Source organism: Henckelia pumila, chromosome 2 (assembly GCF_033568475.1).
Source record: "Henckelia pumila isolate YLH828 chromosome 2, ASM3356847v2, whole genome shotgun sequence".
In the NCBI taxonomy this organism is placed as follows: Eukaryota; Viridiplantae; Streptophyta; class Magnoliopsida; order Lamiales; family Gesneriaceae; genus Henckelia; species Henckelia pumila.
Genome location: NC_133121.1, coordinates 128,436,300 through 128,457,063, shown reverse-complemented (window position 1 = coordinate 128,457,063; position 20,764 = coordinate 128,436,300). Strand labels below are relative to the sequence as shown.

Sequence of the window (20,764 nt, the reverse complement as noted above, 5' to 3'; positions counted from 1 at the left end):
GCGAAAGTTTAAAAATTTTTTATATGGAACGATTCCATAATGGGTATCAAAATTTTACGATTGAATTGTGCATGTAAAAATTAAATCACAATTAAATTTTTACCTCCAATCTCGAATCGAGATTATGGACACCAACAGATTGCTCTGCTCTTGTTGTATCTCCCAGGAACTGATGGACGAACTGTTCTTCAATCAGGTCCACGAACAGAGATTTAATCCCTCTGATAGATTGCACTAGAAAATCTATCAGAAGTTTCTACGAAGAGAATTAACGAATTTGATCCGTTAAACCAGATTGCAAATTCAAAATTCACAGGCTGGATTTTCCCGAGCAGAGAGGGAAGGGGGCGGCCACTTAGAGAAAACACAGCTAGGGTCTTCGAAAATATTTTGTGACCTCTGTTGTGTAATTTCTGTATTGCAATAACTTATTTATAATGTGGGCTGCTAACAGCTTAGGGCCCATTAGTCATAAGTTCAAGCCTGACAAGCAAAGCCCGCATGTTCAGAAATTAATATAAAATTCATCATGACTCAGATTGATAAACCAATTTCACCAATGTGCACAGAAACCATTTCTGCATCTTTTAAAGTCAAGATAAATTTTCTGAATCCGAATTCAGTAATTTTCAAAAATGCCCATCCTTATGTCATTTTAGGAAATCTTACTCCTCTACTCTTAAATAAGAAGTCCCACTTCTTTGTTCATTAAATTTAACTCTTTAAATTTAACTATCTCAACGGGGATTAAAAATCCATTACTCTGTGTGACCCTCAATGGTTCAGGGATACAGCTAGTCGTGGGCTCACAACTCCTTGTGACTCGGAACAACAATTTCCGACTTGCCCATCGAATCATGGTAAGAGCGCCTAGCAACATCGCCCCATGATTCCCTAGGTATCACTGATAGTGTCTGCAAGAACCAATAGATTTTGGTTAGCGTACAGTACGGTCCCTTCATCCATATATCCTGATCGAATCAACAACCATTGGTAAATCGAGAGTCGTTCGAGATTCGATAACTATGCAATACATCTTGAAGATCAAATAGTGACATCGCATGTGCTACTAAGAAACCATTTCTTAAAACACATCATGTACTCTGGCCAGAGATTCGTCACACTAATATCTCCTCAGATTGCATAGGATATCCACACTCGCAAGTATGTGGTGAATCCTTGACAACAAAGCATCGACTCCTATATGTGTCGTAATTGTACCCAATCCCGACACCTGATGACCCCAATAGAGTCGGTAAATGAGTCAAAGTACAGTACTAGCATATAGAGTCTCAATGATGTTTCAAGTAGTAAGGACTAATGGTGAACAACCAAAACCGCGGACTTTATCCACTCGATAAGTGATAACCACTTGGAAAGTCCGGATAGGGTAGTTCGATCATTCATCGTATGAATATCCATTTGCATGCTTTGAACATCTCTATGTTCCATACCAATGAAACGTGGTACTCGGCATCGCAAATGCTAGTCTCAATCTCGAGCGATCCTTATCCTTATTAACGGACAGCTCAATCGACTAGGAACCGTTTAGAATATACAGTGACTATAAGATGTGTTTCATGATAGTCATCCCCATGCACTACCACATCTTACATACACTATAGTATATTCAAGGTCTTTATCAAAACAACAATAGTATATCACAATATAACAATATGAAAAAAGATAAAGTCATTGCCATTAATAAAAGTGTAAATTATATTAAACAAAAGATTGTTTATACAAAGAGTCATCAAAGCCCTTAGCCACAAGTTGGCTCACCGGGCACCCACTCTTTCATTTAGTGGGCCGATCCGCCCCGCCATGGGTTGCCCGTTTGACAGCTCTAATTATCAGATCCAACTTTACCAATTTTTTTACCCTACGCCTTACCTACACACAAGCGATCGTAAAACCTTCGCCTTGCTCCGTAAAATTTCAACCTTCTAAGATCCTTAAAAAATAAGAGCAATAAAACTTCGATCGTTGTCGTACGTTGCTGCCTTCTCTATCATCCAAAATCGACTAATTTGTACAGGTAATACTCTTAGAATCCACCTTGTAATCTAATTTCATTAAAAGTTGTTTTGCAGTTGTGATTCAAAATTTGATGCGAATCAACGTCTATTGCGTGATCAATCTTTAAATAGGATAATGGATAGCATATTGCATTAATTTATTTAAGATCAAAATTGTGGCAATATACGTGTTTTCCAACTAATAATCAAATTCCAAGTTTATGATGGTCACAATTGCTTTTTCCTTACACCATGCCTCCTATTTAAAACCTGCCAACTTTGAATACTTAAGAATTAAATCATTTTGTTGTTGCCTAGCTTCTTAGAATTACAAATTATTTTTATAATTTAATTAAGCTAGCATAATCAGTAGTTTGCTCAAAGTATCAAACTCTATGTTATTTCAAAGAAAGATGTTCTCAGATCTTTTTAAAATAATTTAAAACTTGTTAAAAAAAATAGTGTTTTTTCAATGAAAGTTAATCCTTAATTGATAGTTTAATTTCCAAACTTCCAAAATTGTTATTGTTATCTTATAAAATAAGCCCATGTTTTCCTAAGCTGAGAAATCTATCTAATAGAACATCTACAGTAGCATACTGTTTAAAATTTTAGCAGAACTCAAACATATTTATTAAATGAGAAATAAATTTTTGTGAACACTGTTAGGGAAAATTTCGTCAGTTTAGAGACATAGAATGTTAATTAATTTTAGTAGAATTATATTTCCATTCAATAAAGTTCAAAAATTATTGTACTCGATTAGTTAGTGTTGATATTTAAAATTCGTTACATGGTTTTTCTTATTATATCACTAAAGATTTGATACATTCATTATATATTATATACATATATATGTGTGTGTTTATTCGAATTTGTAAAAATGATTTATTAGGTTTGAATGGAGAAGACGTGGATGGATTATCCCCACGGCAGTCTTGAGTATCGGGTGGGAGTCCTACACTTTTTACGTTACGCATTTGATGACACAAATGACGAAGTCACAAAGCCGTGTCCTTCTCGCAAATGCATAAAGTCATTAAATCATGATCGTCAGACAGTACACGAACATCTGTTGATAAATGGTATTTTACGAGATTATCGTATTTGGAGTTTTCATGGAGAAAAACTTGTTATGCAATCTCATGACAGCATAAGCAACAATCTTTCGGCTGCATCTAGTGAGGTTTCTAGTATGGCTAATCGTGAACCTGTTATACAAGATATGCTACGTGAAGCACTTGGGATGCCTGAAGAATCATTTATGAATAATGAGAACTACACTGGTGCACCAACAAGTCATATAGGGTATGATTCTAATGTAGAAGATTTTTATCGGTTGGTAGATGATGCCAAACAACCATTATATGCTGGATGCACCGAGTTTTCGAAATTGAAATTCCTTGTTAAGTTATTTAAGTTGAAAGTCAGTGGAAAATGGAGCGATAAATCATTCACAACACTATTGGAGTTTCTTCGTCGAGCACTTCCATCTGAAGCACAGGTACCTAATTCTTTTTATGAGGCTAAAAAATTAATTTCTAAACTAGGACTTCATTATGAAAAAATACATGCTTGTCCAAATGACTGCAAGATTTATTGGGGAGAAAATAAGAATGAGCAAGCTTGCAAAGTGTGCAACCTCTCCAGATGGAAGGACTTGCGGAAACAAACCAAGAAGTCAAGTAAAGGTGAAAAAAAATGTCTTTTAGTGAAGACTCCAGCCAAGATATTTTGGTATTTTCCTTTAAAACCAAGATTACAACGATTATTCATGTCATCTAAGATAGCTGAAAACATGCAATGGCATTCTAAGAAATGGGTTTCGGATGGAATTATGAGGCATCCGGCTGATTCACAAGCATGGAAGGCATTTGATGAACGACATCATGACTTTGCATCTGATCCTCGAAATGTACGATTGGGACTCGCTGCTGATGGTTTTAATCCTTTTAAAAATCAAAGTGTGTCACACAGTACTTGGCCCATTGTCTTGATGCCTTATAATTTGCCGTCTTGGGAATCCATGAAACCTCATTCAATTATTTTATCAACATTAATTCCTGGCCCAAAAGCACCTGGAAATGATATTGATGTGTACTTGCAACCTTTATTGGCTGAGCTGAAAGATTTGTGGGAAAATGGGATACCGACATATGATGCTTGCAGCAAAGAAATTTTTCAGATGCACGTTGCACTGCTTTGGACAGTTAGTGACTTTCCTGGTTTGGGATGTTTGTCTGGATGGAACACATATGCTAAGAATTCATGTCCAACATGTGCTGATAAGACAGATGCATTGTACTTGAAGCATGGAAAGAAGTGGTCATTTAGAGGGCATCGCCGCTTCTTATCTCCAGATGCAAACATTCGAAAAATGGCTAGTTATGGCAAGCCTGAGCTACGTGAGTTAGATCTATCTCCGTTGTCTGGATTTGATGTTCTTAAAATGACTCAAAACAAAAACGTCCTGTTTGGTAAGAGTAATGCATCGAAGCCAACTGCATGGATAAAAACTGGGTCAATTGAACAAATGTGGCAAAAAAGAAGTATATTTTTCACTCTTCCTTATTGGGAGTTCAATTTGATCAGACATAATTTGGATCCCATGCATATTGAAAAAAATGTTTGTGACAATATCCTTGGTACACTTTTAAATGATCCGAACAAGAGCAAAGATAATGTTGTCGCGCGCAGAGATTTGAAAATTTTAGGAATTATGAAACAATTATGGTTGCAGAAACAACCAGATGGTATAGATTATTTGCCAACTGCTTGTTATTCTTTGAGTAAGCCTGAAAAGAAAATATTTTGTTCAGTTCTTAAAGATATTCGTGTCCCTGATAGTGTGTCATCCAACATTTCAAAATGTGTTGATGTTGGACGTTGTAGAATTATGGGATTAAAAAGTCATGATTGTCATGTCATTATGGAACATTTCCTTCCAATTTCTCTTCATCGAGTGTTGTCAAAAAAAGTAGTTGCACCATTAATCATTTTGTGTGAATATTTTAAGGCAGTGTGTGGAAAGTCCTTACGAGAAGATGAGTTACAGAAAGCTGAAGAAGGGGTTATACTGGCTTTGTGTCAATTGGAAAGAATTTTTCCACCATCTTTTTTCACAGTAATGGTGCATTTAGTGGTACATTTAGCATACGAAGCAAGAGTAGCTGGACCGGTACATTATCAATGGATGTATCCGATAGAAAGATATCTTGGTAGACTTAAAAATTTTGTCAGAAACAGAGCACGACCAGAGGCAAACAATGCAGAGGCATATTTTGCAGATGAATGTATTGTATTTTGTTCTCGTTATTTAGAGGGTGACAACTCGTTCTATAATAATGAAACACGACACAAAGAGACATCGAATGCTGAGTTTCCTTCACTGCCAATGTTTTCACAAGTAGGACGACCTACGAAAGGGCGCCAAGTAGTCACTTTGGATGTCAAAACTCTAAATCAAGCTTATAGATATATCATTTCTAACTGTACAATGTTGAACCCATATCGTGAGTAAGTATATATTTTTTTAAAAAAATTATATCATTTATTTTTTTTTTTATCATCAATCAAAGTTTCTAAATTTTTGTTTCTGCTACCATTGAACAGCGAATTTAAGAATGAGTTGAAGAGGAGACATAGATATGGTCGTCGTCCAACTAATTCTGAGTTGGATGATTTGGTACGGATGCAATTTGCGGACTGGTTTTCAAAAAGAGTAAGTAATTTATGATTATTTATTTGTACATCACAGTTTCATCGATAAACAAATCAATTTTTTAAGATTGTGTTTGATAATTACTGAAATTATTTATATATCTCGTAGGTTGATCGAACAAATGAACAAATTGATGACTTAGATCTAAGAGCACTTTCATGTGGTCCAAATTCTGTGGCATTTCGTTATCATGGGTTCAATATAAATGGTTTCGCATTTCGCACAGTGGAATCTGAACAAAACAAGAAAGTGCAGAATAGCGGGGTGATGGTGCAATCTGCTCATGATAATGATGATCGCGAGTCTGCCTATTATGGCCGATTAACTGACGTTATCTCACTTGATTATGGTGGTCGTGGACGAATTGTTCTTTTTCGATGTGATTGGGTTAATATAACTAATGGAGTGAAAATTGATACGTTAGGATACCAAATGGTGAACTTTTTACGCCTGATACATACAGGAGAACGTGAAGAACACGAACCTTTTATTTTGGCTTCACAAGCTCAAATGGTCTATTATGTATGTGATCCAAAAGATGAGGACTGGTATTGTGTCATTCGTCACACACCAAGAGATATATACAATATGGGAGATGAAGATGATTTTGATACAACACATTTCACTCATAATAATTTTTCTGGTGCGCAGTCGCTGTTAGGTGATGTAAACGAGGCAGATATTGAGTTAATAAGAACTGATGTAGATGGATCAATAGTTGAAGACATGCCAATGCTGAATAGTGAAACAGATGATGAGAATTCAGGTTGATTTTTCAGAAAACCAGGTGTGTCGTCTTCTTCTTCTTGTGATTTTTCTATTTAAATATTAGTGGTTTATTAATTTTATGTCTTCTCATTTTGGTATGAATAAATAAAGCTAATGAAAGTATATTTCTTGCATAATTTGATTACTTGTGTTATATAATTGATTATTGTTTTGGCGATGTGTACAAGATCACAAGAATTGAATTAGACAAAAGAATTCTTAACCATTTTGGACAAAGCATTCAAGAGAAGGTCATCAATGCCTAATTGTTAACTGTTCTGATACAGGGGATCCCTGATACTTATATATGTTTTGTCTAGTTTGGTTTTCTATCGGAGAGATGCCTCGAGTAGTTGTATTATATACTTTGTTGTTGTTTTGGATTTAGTTGTGGAGTGATAGAGCCTTGCCGGCTTCGCTTGTGTTTTAGTCCTGGCCAGTGCGGCTGTAGGATTTATGTATGTTGAATTTGACTCTATTTTGGAGTATTAACAGGATATTGTGTTGTTTTGATATTTTGGGATGTCCTATTTACGGGGAGTTCATGCCGAAATTTCTATAGGTTCAAAAATGAAAATTTTACTCATTCTCGCTTTCTACATTAATTAATCTTGGTTCTTTGGTTATTAAACGATAATCAGGAGCAAGAGCCCTCACAATAAGAGTAACTTGTGACCATGGTTTTTGCATCAACTTTCGAAGTACTATGAAGTTCCAAATTTAAGGATTGTGTATGCTATTTGTTTTCAAATATTTTAACGAGGTTGATAGGAATATTGAATACATTTTCAAAAAGTAAATGGAAAAAACTTAACAAAAAAACACCAAAAATGGGTACTATGAGATCAACTTACATTATATGTGGGTATGTCTTTTGTAAGACGGTCTCACGGATTTATTCACAAAACAGATAGAACCGATCCATAATTACCTTGAAAATTATAATATTTCTAATGGTTTGCGTCGGTTTGAATATTTGTTTCACAAAATCGACTCATTAAATGATTTTGTAATTATTTGTGTTCATTATATATATGGATGCAATGGATTGGATTCGCTAGCATCATGTTTAGCATGAAACCTTTCATAAAATTTTGTTTTTTCCTCAAAGAATCAAGTAGTCTATAAAACTTGTTAGAAATCCCGACCGATTAGTCTATAGTCCTCGTTAGAGGTCAAACCGATTAAGAAGCAATTTTTACTGGCCTTAACATGTTAAAACTCTGGCTAAAAAAAAACATGTTAAAACTGGTCCAACAGGATCACCCTTTTTGTAATTTTATTTTTCTTGAATTTTATTATTTTTTATATCTTGTCCCAAAAAAAACAATTTATTTCTTATACTTAAATTTAAAATTTTTATTTATGGTTATATATATATATACACACACATATGATGATGCACTATATTATATTATATTATATAAATACAACAAACCAATTAAGAACCAAATGGACCAACCCTGAATCATTTTTGAAAGATTGGTCGGTTCGATTAACGGTGTTGGAACAATTCAAATTTTGGTGTTAACAAATTTAGAAGGCAAGAATTGAATCAATCTTAACTGAACTTGTCTACACTAAACCGAACCAACATTCTTTGAAGGACATAAGTTTACATCATAGAGCCAACTAAATTCTGGTAAGGTTTTCCATACCTAACCGAATTTGTTATGATGACTACTATATTTAGAATGAATCTTTTTTTTAAAAAAATGTTACCGTTGCAGATCAAAGTCTATAAATAGAGATCAAGATCAGTTCGGAGTCAATGTTTTGCTTACTCGTGAACTGCTTATTCTAAACTTTCAAGCTTTCAAGTCTATCAAGCTAAACTAATTAAGCACTCAAAGAAAAGTTGACAAAGATTCGTATCTGATCATTAAGGATCACATTAGGCTAGAGGGTCACTTTGTAAATCATTGTATTTGAAAACAGTTTGCATACTGTAATTAATTCAGTTGAGTACTAGGAATTCCAATTTTGGTAGTGTTTAAGTACAAACTGAATAGAGATTTGCCTGTAGAGTTCAAAGCCTCTAGTGAAAATCCTTCAACCATGCACGCTATGTTCTTTACATTTCAGTTTACCTTTTGCAAGTTTTTTAAAATTGTTCTAATCTATTAGTTAAGCTTTTTTTTCGCATTATTTTGTTGGCCAAACTGATATAGACACTCGAAAATTTCAAGTTCAGTTTTCTAATCAGATTAAATTTAATTTGAAGTGAAAATTTGTTGTTAGTGTTCATTCAACTCCCTTATAAACATCTGACCTGATCCTATCAAACAGTTCGGTATGAAATATTGAGTAAAATAAGTTAATAATTTTTTTTCCCAAATATTGTCTAAAAAAATTGTGCAAAGTTTTTTTCAATGTTAATTATTTTTAAATAATATATTTTAATATTTGTAAAAAATTCATAATATATTAATATATCGTATATATCATATACATGATGATGATTAAATAATAAAACAAAAAATTTTATTTACAAAATATAAACCGATGATGTTTATAATCAAAAAATTTTCTAAATATATATACATACTATAATCTTGGAAATTTAAAAGATTTTGTTGCAAATAATTGATATCACATTGGACCCAAAGAATATCCAAAATTTGTCGCGTTGTGATATTTTAAGAAAAAATAAAATCATACGGCTGCTTTAATCACGAAATTTGGTTTATTAAAAAATTAATCCCAAAATTTTACCAAAATTGACACTAAAATAGCACGTTTATTGGCCATGAAAGGGCACCCTTTTTTTTAAAGTCCCCGCATTATTTTTTTAATCTTTTCACAATTCCCGCTTTCAATTCGAGAACCCGCCTATCTAATGTAGTGATAGTAATATATATGGCTTCGTTTACTCTCTCTTTTTTAGCGATATTTATCAGGGAGGACCTTGCAACTGATTTTGGATCTCGGAGGTAATTTCTTTCTTGATGTATATATATACTTATATTTTAATCTGGTTTCTAGAGTTTTTGGTGACTATCCATATTGTTTTAGGCGTGAATAATTTTTATTTTCTTGGATTGGGGAAATTGAAATCTGATGGTGAATTTTGATATACAGAAAACAATCTTCACATGTTCATATCGTCTCGTCTCCTTCCGTTCATTTGTGTCATTTTGTTCTTGTTTCGTATTGCCGATTCTTCCGTGTATCTTTTTGGCCGAAAGAGAAGAATTAAAATATTGATTTGTTTCTAAGTATTCTTGTGATGATTTCTGTTTTTTTTTTTCTTTGCCACATATTTGTGACCGTGTAGAACAAAATCTTTGCTTGAATGATTTTGTTGATTGAAAAGTACATTAGAAATTCCCGTAGTTTAAAGATACAAAATCTGCATATATTAAGCCCATTTAGGATGAGCAAAAATGATTTATTTTTTCTTGGTTCATCATTGGTTTTTTTTTTATACAAAAATTTCTGCTTATGTGGAATGTCGATGATAATCATTTAAAAAATATCGCACACTTGTTGTCTATTGCTTGCAGGAATTGCTTTACTTTGAAAATGGTGAAAAAAAGAATTCAAAATTTTCTTCAAAATACCAGAGGACGTTTCAGAAGAGAAGAATCAAGTAATAGGAGATTAAATGATGAAAATGAATCACAAGATGTAACACCACCGCACTCTGCATCGAAAACACTAAATGCCGAATTGGAGTTACAACACGATACTGAGCATAACGAGGAAGGTTGGAATTCGTTTTTTATATGTCCTATATGAATAGCTAATTGAATTCACAACAATGAAGCAACATTATGTTTTTTAATGAACTAATATTATGTTTTAAATACCTTTTTAGGTTCATCTCAAAGGAGCCAAAATACACGTGGTAGGACAGTCATGAGGGATGTTCATTCATTAGGTCCCAATGACTTGTTGGTTGTAAGATTTAATGAAAGAGGTCAAACTTATGGATAAATGCAAACCACACTTTCAAATTTTGTGGGAACGATTGCTCGGAATGGAAACTTATTGCCTCTTAGTATTCTAGATTGGAGAAAAATGCCTAAGAATCGTTTGGATCTTGCATGGGGATCTGTAATTGTAAGTTGAAAAGCTTTTGGTTCCAAAATTGAATTTGAAAATAATAGTTATTGTTTGATGTTTGTATGAACGTTTTTGTATTTCTACTCGCCGCAAAAATATTGTGGTGCAAATAATGGGAGCTGCATGGAGGTGATGGAGGACTGAAGTCAAGGCAACATCTTATGACCCGAATATTCCTTTAGATGAGCTACTGCAAATTCGTCCAGTCCCTCATAAGCTGAAACCCGAGGTTTGGGAAACCTTATGTAACTATTGGAAGAAGAATGAGGTAATAATATTAAATTTATTATTATTTTTATGTATATCTGCATATATACAATGCATTTTTTTGTAAACTTATTGCAGAGATCTTCAAAAATCAATAGAGAAAATGCTTATAAAAAACGAAGAATTCATGCACAAGGACGCATAAATATTCCAACGTTGGAAGATAAATTTGTAAGCATTATATATAATGATTGTCTTTGCAAGTTCAATAAAATTTTCGTTATCTATATTTTTAGGAGATTTTATGTATTGATTAAACTGAATAAAATATAATTTATGTTAGTTAAGTTTGATGGCGCAATTTGTTGATTAGTTTCAGGAGAATGGTGTAAAACCCACTCGTATTGAAATATTAGAATTAAGTTGTCGCAGTAAAAAGAAAGGAGGTGCTCCTATTGATGATGAAGCTATACGACATGAGGTAAGAATTTTGTTTCAATACTTAAAATGACTTCTCAATATATTTTTATTGTTATGAAATTTTTTGTGTTAGGCTTTGTTGAATGAGGCTATAAAGCGCCATCTCCAAGACATGCCGGAGGGAACAGATCCAAGACAAGTGCATGAGAAAGCATTTCGGTAATGAGCACATTAAATTTTTGATAATGTTGTAAATTTTATGATACTACTTAATTGTTATGTAGCGAGGTGTTTGGGCCAGAACATTCTGGCCGAGTTCGATGTTTAGGAGCTGGTGCACTGCCTAGCCAAGTTTTTCCTGAGCAATATAAGCGTAACCATTGTCAAGGAGATGATACTGCTTCAGATGTCACGGAAAAGTTAAAGGAAATGGAAGAAAAAATAAAGGAAATGGAAGATAGGGAGGCAACACGAGAAGCACAACGGAAGGCAGAAATAGAGGCAAAAGATGCGGAACGAGAAGCACAATTACATGCAGAAATGGAAGCACATCAAGCGCAAAGGCATGCCGAGATGGAGCAATCCATGAGGCGGATGCAAGAACAACAATTCCAAAATTTTACTCGTATTATGCAAAGCATGATGGTTGGAGGTGCTGGAGGATCCCGAGGCCCTGAAACATTACCAGGACAGGTATTAGCATGTTTGATATTAACAAATGACCAGTTATTAAAAATTACATGTATAAATGCATGACATAAAATTCTATTTCTTTTGTAGATGGAAAGTGTGATGGCAGAAATAATGCAACAATACATGGATATTCCATCAAATGCTCGAGAAAGTATCGATAGACCTCCTCCATGAGAGAAACTGAATAGTAGCGGTTAGAATTTGGGAAAAGGATACTTTGATTCATATACATAATATTAGGAGTGAAAATAAATAATATGTTTTTCTTAGTTGAATGATTTGTTATTTGATAATGATTGTTCCTAAAGATTATATATCTATTGGTTTTTTCAATAATGGAATATCATTGTTTATTTATTTATTTATTTTGTTGAGTTATGGAATAATTATTCAAGGAAATATCATGGTGAGTGGATTGAATGAAAAATCAAAATATTAATATAAAATTTTTGGAATATAAAATAATCTATGCGGTGAATTGAAAGCTAATGCAATTATTGGTGGATGACGACTAATTCTTAAATTACAACATTTAAGCGCGGTAAATTACTACATTTAAGCGCGGTCCAAAAGCCGCTTCGAATTATGACTTTCAAGAGCAGTTTCGAAACCACTCCTCATGCAAACATATAGAAGCGGTGAATAGAAGCGCTCTTGTAGCTCGCATTTAGAAGCAGTTAATAGTCGCTCTTGATACTCGCAAACAGAAGAGGTTAAATGAACCGCTGATGAAACTTAAAATTTGTAATTATTTATATGTTAAAAAGTGTGTTTTAAAATTAAAGTTTAATTAAAATTATGAAGTTGTATTATTTTAGTGTTATGTGTTTATATTTAAATGTTTTACTAAAATGTTGTATTTTACGGTTTGCGCAGGTTTGGTAAAAATAAAATTACTCAAGCTACAGAGGTCATAATGAAGTAATCTCAAATCCTGTAGAATCACAAAAGAGGCATCTTCAACTTTGTAGAAGACAAGAAATTCCAAAAACTTCATTAAGATGATCAAAATAATCAAACATCAAAATGGAGAGAGATTTACTTTTACTATGACCATCTTGGAGTAAAAATATCATAAGTATTTCATATTTTATCCAAAAGGGGTGAATGAGTTGTCAAAACACATCTACAAACAAAGGGATACATGTTATATGTTTTGTGCAGAAGCAAAATCGGAAGTCTAAGGCATAAAACATGCCAATTAAAATTGGGTCAATGTATTGACATTCAAGGAGACAAGCACCCACCAACTTTACTATTCCATATTTAATGAGTCTTGGACCCTTGCTCTCATTTGGCCTATAAATAGATGTGTTGTATAATCTTTGTAGTGTGCAAGAGTGTAGAGAATTCTTCATTTGTAAAATAAATATTGTGTGTGTGAGAATAAAAGTTTGAGTGTGCAAGTTTCTCAAGTTCAAGTATGAAATTTCTTTTATCTTTATTCTTGAGTGTCATGTTCATGGAAAGCTAAATCTTTTTATGTCAAGGTGAAAAGGTTTCATTGTTGGTCAAGTAAGATTGTTTATATTTTGTATATTCTTTCCTTTTCTATTTTTATTTTTACTAATTGATCTTTATTTGTAGGTATAATTTTGGATGATTTGTTGTTATCTATTTACATCAAATGCTTGGTACCTTGAATGTGGTTACCTTGATTTGTTGTCAAATATGATACAATAAATACTACAATAATTATATACTATAAATATATGTATCTATTTATAATAAAGTCATATATATTATTTAGACGATAGCGTGACTCTGTCGGTTGTTCTAAATAATATATTGTGATTTGAACTAACTTTTACTTTCCGCAACTAACTTTTACTTTTCGCAACTAACTTTTACTTTTCGCAACTAACATTTACTTTTTCGCAACTAACATTTACTTTCTCGCATCTAACATTTACTTTTCCGCATCTAACATAAAAAAGGTCATATATTTTATTTAGACAATAGCGTGGCTCTGCCGGTTGTTCTAAATGAAATATTGTGATTTGATCTAACATTTAATTTTATGTCAACTTATATTTATGAATTTATATATATATTATGGGTACCATGTATTAAATATCGATTAATCTGATATTAATATAGTGGGAACTATATTATATGATATATTTGTATAAATATTTAATTATTCTCTTATGTTTATTTTTATTTTAGTTTCTTTTATTTATTTTTGTTAAGCAATCTTAAATAAACCAACAATGAACCTTTGAAACCTTGACAATTTTATAATTTGTGTATTTGAAGTTTTATAATAATATTTTCATCTATAATATATCATTGCTAAAATTAAACTTACAACATCCTCTCCGTGGATCGATCTCGTACTCACGAGTATATTACTTGCAAACAACCTACACTTGGGTGAATTACAATTTAAGCTGTAGCAAGTTTTTGGCGCCGTTGCCGGGGAGGTATAAATTAAGTTTAATTTTGTTATTTATGTTATTATGTAAATAGTATGTTGTTTTTAATTGTATGATTGTTTGGAGTCGTAAACAAAGTGGTAGACTTGTTCGAGTAACTGAAAATATTTTAAACATGGAGGATAATTCTAATAATCAAGATGATAATAATAATAATAATAATAATAATAATAATCAAGAACATGAACAACTAAGAACACTTAGGCATCATATGAATCTAATAAGAACTAGTACACCATCTTGTTTAGTTTTTCCTCCTGATGCATCTAATTTCAACTTTATGCCACAAGTCATTCAAATTTTACCAAATTTTCATGGCTTAGATTCTGAAAATCCATATTTGCATTTAAGAGAATTTGAGGAGGTTTGCAACACTTATAATGATCAAAATTGTAGCATGGATACTGTTCGATTAAAGCTTTTTCCTTTTTCCTTAAAAGATAAAGCTAAAACATGTTTGAAAAATTTGAGATCAAGTTCAATAAGATCATGGGAAGAAATGCAACAATAATTTCTAAAAAAGTTTTTTCCTTCCCATAGAACAAACTCTTTTAAAAGACAAATTACAACTTTTTCTCAAAAACAAGGGAAAACATTTTATCAATGTTGGGATAGATATAAAGAGTTACTTAATACATGCCCACATCATGGTTTTGAAATATGGAGGATATTTTCTCACTTTTATGAAGGTTTAATACCTAAAGATAGGCAAATGATAGAATTCATGTGTAATGGAACTTTTGAAGATAAAAACCCAAATAAAGCTATAGAATATTTGGAGTCATTAGCAAAAAATGCTCAAAATTGGGATAATATAGGCTCAATTGAACCACCAAGTAAAACCAATAATTCAACAAATGGGAGTGGTATTTATCATCTTAAAGATGATGTAGATGTTCAAGCTAAACTTGCATCTTTAGCAAGAAAAATCGAGTCATTAGAAATGAAAAAGAGTGATCAATTAAAAAGTGTTCAAGAAATTGTTTGTCATATATGTGACACACATGATCATCTTACAAAAAATTGTCCTACTTTGCCTTCATTTAAAGAATGTCTTCATGAACAAGCCACTTATGTTAACAATTTTAAAAAACCAACATTAGATCCTTTTTTACAAACATATAATCCTGGTTGGAGAAATCATCCTATTTTAGTTGGAGGAACGATAATAATGCACAACCTTCACAACAACTTTTTCACAATAACCAAAGTCATCAAGGTTATGCTCCTTATATCCCACCTCCAAGAAAACATTTTGAAGATAAAATTCATGCACACATTCAAAAGCAAGAGTCTATCAATATTCAAAACATTCAATCTATGAATGATTTGAAAGAAACTCTTGCAAAATTTGCATCTGCACTTAATATTCATGAAAAAGGAAAATTTCCATCTCAACCACAACCTAATCCTAAAAATCAAAATCAAGAAAAATTTGATCAAGTAAAATCTGTTATTACTCTTAGAAGTGGTAAAATAGTTAATGATCCATATAGTGATGAAAACAAAGATCAGTCAAACTCAAAGAGTAAGGATGAAAATCTTGATACTTTCGAGAAAGATGATACTTTGAGTCCTAAGATTAAGAAAGTTGATGATAAATTATCTGAAATAATATGTGAGTCAAATAAATATGTTCCTTTCCCTCATGCATTAGTTAATAATAAAAAACAAAAAAATGATTCTGATATTTATGAAGTTTTTAAACAAGTAAAAATAAATATTCTATTATTAGATGCTATTAAACAAGTGTCTTCTTATGTAAAGTTTTTAAAAGATTTATGTACTGTGAAAAGACAATTGCATGTAAAGAAGAAAGCATTCTTAACGGAGCAAGTAAGCTCTATTATTCAAAATAATTCTACCTTGAAATATAAAGATCCCGGTTGTCCAACAATTTCATGTATTATTGGAAAAAATAAAATTAAAAAAGCTTTGTTAGATTTGGGAGCAAGTGTGAATTTAATTCCTTATTCAGTTTATGAAAAGCTTAAGTTGGGAGATTTAAAACCTACATCTGTTACTCTTTTACTAGCCGATAGGTCAATCAAAATACCTAGAGGTATTGTAGAAGATGTATTAGTTCAAGTCGATAAATTCATATATCCCGTGGATTTTATTGTCTTGGATACACAACCAATAGAAGTACATAACGAAATTCCAGTAATATTGGGACGTCCATTTCTAGCAGCTTCAAATGCTTTAATTAATTGTCGAAATGGAATAATGAAATTGTCTTTTGGAAATATGACTTTAGAACTTAATGTGTTCAATTTATGTAAACAACCAAGTATTAATGAAGATGAAGATGATAATGCAATAGAAACAATCGTGGAAGAAAATATACACCAAGAAAACTTAAATCAACAATCTGAAGTTTGTTTATTGGAAAGTTTTGATTCAAAAAATGTTTTTAAATCAAATTTATTTGAAGAAATTAATGAACTTGAAGAAGTAAAAGAAAATGATCATCCAAAACTTGAATTAAAACCCTTACCAATAGAACTAAAATATGCTTTTCTTGGTGAAAATCAAACATATCCTATTGTAATATCTTCTACCCTCTTACCAAAACAAGAAGAAGATTTAATAACACTACTTAAAAAACACAAAAATGCAATTGTATGGACTTTGCAAGATATAAAAGGTATAAATCCTTTAATCTGCACACATAGAATTCACTTGGAAGAAAATGCTAAAACATATCAACAACCACAAAGAAGATTAAATCCACACATGAAAGAAGTTGTTAAAAATGAAGTTTTAAAACTATTAGATGCCGGAATTATTTATCCAATCTCGGATAGTAAATGGGTAAGTCCAACACAAGTAGTACCAAAAAAATCAGGCATCACCTTTATAAAAAATGAAAAGGGAGAATTATTACAAGCTAGGATTCCATCTAGTTGGCGTATGTGCATTGATTATAGAAAATTAAATGATGCAACTAGAAAAGATCACTTTTCGTTACCATTTTTAGATCAAATTTTAGAGAAAGTGGCAGGTAATCCTTATTATTGTTTTCTTGATGGGTATTCGGGGTATTATCAAATACCAATATCATTAGAAGATCAAGAAAAAACTACTTTCACTTGTCCGTTCGAAACTTTTGCTTTTAAAAGAATGCCATTTGGTTTATGTAATGCCCCGGCTACTTTTCAAAGATGCATGCTAAGTATTTTTAGTGACATGATTGAAGAATTTGTGGAAGTTTTTATGGATGATATAACTGTTTTTGGAAACTCATTTGAAAACTGTCTTAAAAATTTGGAAGAAGTTTTAAAAAGATGTGAAGAAAAAAATCTTGTTTTAAATTGGGAAAAATGTCACTACATGGTTAAATCCGGAATTGTGTTAGGGCATGTCATATCTGAAAAAGGAATTGAAGTTGATAAAGATAAGGTTGATGTTATTGCTAATTTACCATCACCAAACACGATCAAAGAAATTCGATCATTTTTGGGTCATGCGGGATTTTATAGAAGATTTATAAAAAATTTTAGCATAATATCGAAACCAATTTCAAATCTTTTAACAAAAGATGCATAATTTGAATGGACTCAAGAATGTGAAACTGCTTTTAAAAAGATAATTAATCTTTTAACTACATCACCTATTTTACAACCTCCTGATTGGTCTTTACCATTTGAATTAATGTGTGATGCAAGTGATTATGCTGTAGGAGCCGTGTTAGGACAAAGAAAAGAAGGTAAACCTTATGTGATCTATTAAGCAAGTAGAACCTTAAATAGTGCTCAAATCAATTATTCAACAACTGAAAAAGAATTACTTTCAGTAGTATTTGCATTAGATAAATTTCGATCCTACTTAATTGGTTCTACTACTATTGTTTATACTGATCATTCTGCCATAAAATATTTATCAAATAAACAAGATGCTAAGCCGAGATTAATAAGATGGATTTTGTTGTTACAAGAATTTGATCTTGTAATAAAAGATAAAAAAGGAAAAGAAAATGTAGTAGCCGATCATTTATCAAGAATAATTTCTGAATCATCTCAAAATGAAATACCAATAAATGAAAATTTTCCGGATGATCAACTATTTTATGCTACTGCTATGCCTTGGTTTGCTAATATTGTAAATTTTCTTGTGACAAATAAAATGCCTTCTCATTGGAGTTCACAAGATAAAAATAAATTCTTGAAAGAGGTCAAAAATTTTTATTGGGATGATCCTTATTTGTTTAAGTATTGTCCTGATCAAATTTTTCGACGATGCATACCCGACAATGAGGTAAGTAGTGTCATTAAATTTTGTCATTCTGAGGCATGTGGAGGTCATTTTTCGTCAAAGAAAACAGCTGCAAAAATCTTTCAATGTGGATTTTATTGGCCTTCTTTATTCAAAGATACACATTCATTTTGCAAATCTTGTGAAAATTGTCAGAAAATGGGTTCAATTTCAAAACGAAACATGATGCCTTTAAATCCAATCATGATTATTGAAATATTTGACAGTTGGGGAATAGATTTTATGGGTCCATTTCCATTATCTTTTGGATTGACTTATATTTTAGTGGCTGTCGATTATGTTTCAAAATGGATTGAAGCAATTGCATGTAGAACTAATGATCATTAAGTTGTAATAAAATTTTTGAAAGAAAATATTTTTAGTCGATTTGGAATACCTAGAGCTATAATCAGTGATGGGGGAAGTCATTTTATAAATAAATCATTTTCTTCGTTGTTAAAAAAATATGGTATTACACATAAAGTTTCTACTCCATATCACTCTCAAACGAATGGTCAGGTTGAACTTGCAAATAAAGAAATAAAACAAATTTTGGAAAAAACAATCAATCCAAATCGAAAAGATTGGTCTTTAAGATTAAGTGATGCATTATGGGCATATAGAACTGCATTTAAAACATCATTGGGGATGTCACCATATAGATTAGTTTTTGGAAAGCATTGTCATCTACCTGTTGAAATTGAACATAAAGCTTATTGGGCAATTAAAGAGTTTAATACTAATTTATATGATGCATCTAAATTAAGAAAATTGCAATTAAATGAACTAGAAGAATTAAGAAATGATTCATATGAAAATGCAAAGATTTATAAAGATAAAACAAAAGCATTTTATGATAAAAATATTATGAGGAAATCTTTTGAAATCGGACAAAAAGTTTTACTTTATAATTCTCGCTTGCATTTGTTTCCAGGAAAACTTAGATCGCGATGGTCTGGACCATTTATTGTTAAATTTGTCTATCCTCATAGTGCTGTTGATGTTGAAAATCCTAAAAATAATAATGTATTTAAAGTTAATGGGCAAAAACTTAAACCATTTATAGAAAATGAAGTTCTTAATGAAGAGTTTATGCCTTTATATGATCCAACTTAATTGTTACTTATATTTTTATTTTATTTTTGCAGAATTGAGTTCACTTCCCGGTTAAGTGGCGGATAACGGTACTCCGTGACTACTTTCAGTCGGTTTTATTTCAATTTCCCAACATAATTAAATATATATATATATATATATATATATATATATATAAATATATATATTATGGATGAAGCTATCAAAAAACTTGATAAATATTTTCCATCTGTTTCTAAACAAGTTCTGAGAATGATTTATGAAGGCAGATGTGAAAGATTGAGAATGCTTATGCAAAAAGGAATCCCGAAGGATATTCGTCTTATAATTGAAGCCAAGGTTCGATTAGGTGGTGAAGTTCCAAAATTCTTACTTGTTCGAAATATGTCTGGACTAGGAAAAAGTACCTATGCGAAGAAAAGAAGGGCTAAAAGGTTAGATGTTTGTCATAATTGTGCCAGATGGACTTGTAATAGACAATGCAGATCCTTGGGATATGTTTCCACAAATAGAGAAGATAAAATTGATTTCATTAAGAATGGGCTGAGTAAAGAGTCATTAGATGATATCTCATTGACTCTTAAGACGCATTCTAGTGGAGATGTTCAAGGTCAAATTTTCCGTTTATGGAAACTATTCCAACCGTAGCGTCATGGTAATGGTCTTGGGAATCTGACTAAAAAAGACCCTATTTGCCAATTTATAAGAAAATTGGATGGTAAGCCAACCCTCGACTCATAAATATTGAAGGAACACTCAATCACATCACTGTTTATATGCATGCATGTTATTATTATATATTATTGTTTTTTACTATTTTCATCATTTTGTTCACATCTGTATTCCTATTTCTGTCTTATTCCTTGTTTTCCTTATAAAATCACTCAACTCTCTATATTTTTGAAAAGGAAAAAAAAAACATGACAGGATCTTCTTCACAAAAATTGAAAAATATTTGTGTCTTTTGTGGTTCTAATACTGAAAAGAATGAAATATTTGTTGATGAAGCAATTAATCTTGGAAAAAAGTTAGCAGAGAGAAAAATTCACTTGGTTTACGGAGGAGGCAATATTGGGTTAATG

The 20,764-nt window shown here is 31.8% G+C and overlaps 2 protein-coding genes and 1 non-coding gene across 3 annotated transcripts; 2 read left to right on the top strand and 1 right to left on the bottom strand.

Moving 5' to 3' along the window:
• Window positions 1-2,919: 2,919 nt before the first annotated feature.
• On the top strand, window positions 2,920-6,510 carry LOC140878386 (uncharacterized). The gene is made up of 3 exons (XM_073281988.1): window positions 2,920-5,534; window positions 5,631-5,739; window positions 5,848-6,510. Exons 1-3 carry the CDS (start codon window positions 2,920-2,922, stop codon window positions 6,508-6,510), a joined length of 3,387 nt encoding a protein of 1,128 aa, XP_073138089.1.
• A 2,859-nt stretch (window positions 6,511-9,369) lies between these two features.
• Window positions 9,370-12,129, top strand: LOC140885292 (uncharacterized). The gene is made up of 8 exons (XM_073292253.1): window positions 9,370-9,440; window positions 10,014-10,216; window positions 10,328-10,843; window positions 10,941-11,013; window positions 11,156-11,263; window positions 11,336-11,421; window positions 11,487-11,895; window positions 11,983-12,129. Exons 3-8 carry the CDS (start codon window positions 10,839-10,841, stop codon window positions 12,067-12,069), a joined length of 768 nt encoding a protein of 255 aa, XP_073148354.1. The 5' UTR covers window positions 9,370-9,440; window positions 10,014-10,216; window positions 10,328-10,838; the 3' UTR covers window positions 12,070-12,129.
• Window positions 12,130-14,876: 2,747 nt separating this feature from the next.
• On the bottom strand, window positions 14,877-14,987 carry LOC140885927 (small nucleolar RNA R71). Its single transcript, XR_012151339.1, has one exon. It is a non-coding gene; the product is annotated as a small nucleolar RNA R71 (small nucleolar RNA).
• Window positions 14,988-20,764: the final 5,777 nt, after the last annotated feature.

What these genes read in the sequence shown, in the direction of transcription:
- LOC140878386 (XM_073281988.1), top strand. Translation starts at nt 2,920, where the DNA reads ATGGAGAAGACGTGGATGGATTATCCCCACGGCAGTCTTGAGTATCGG. An exon ending in ATGTTGAACCCATATCGTGA is followed by an intron (nt 5,535 to 5,630) that starts GTAAGTATATAT and finishes ACCATTGAACAG; the next exon opens with CGAATTTAAGAATGAGTTGA. An exon ending in CGGACTGGTTTTCAAAAAGA is followed by an intron (nt 5,740 to 5,847) that starts GTAAGTAATTTA and finishes TATATCTCGTAG; the next exon opens with GTTGATCGAACAAATGAACA.
- LOC140885292 (XM_073292253.1), top strand. An exon ending in CAACGTTGGAAGATAAATTT is followed by an intron (nt 11,014 to 11,155) that starts GTAAGCATTATA and finishes TTTGTTGATTAG; the next exon opens with TTTCAGGAGAATGGTGTAAA. An exon ending in GTGCATGAGAAAGCATTTCG is followed by an intron (nt 11,422 to 11,486) that starts GTAATGAGCACA and finishes ATTGTTATGTAG; the next exon opens with CGAGGTGTTTGGGCCAGAAC.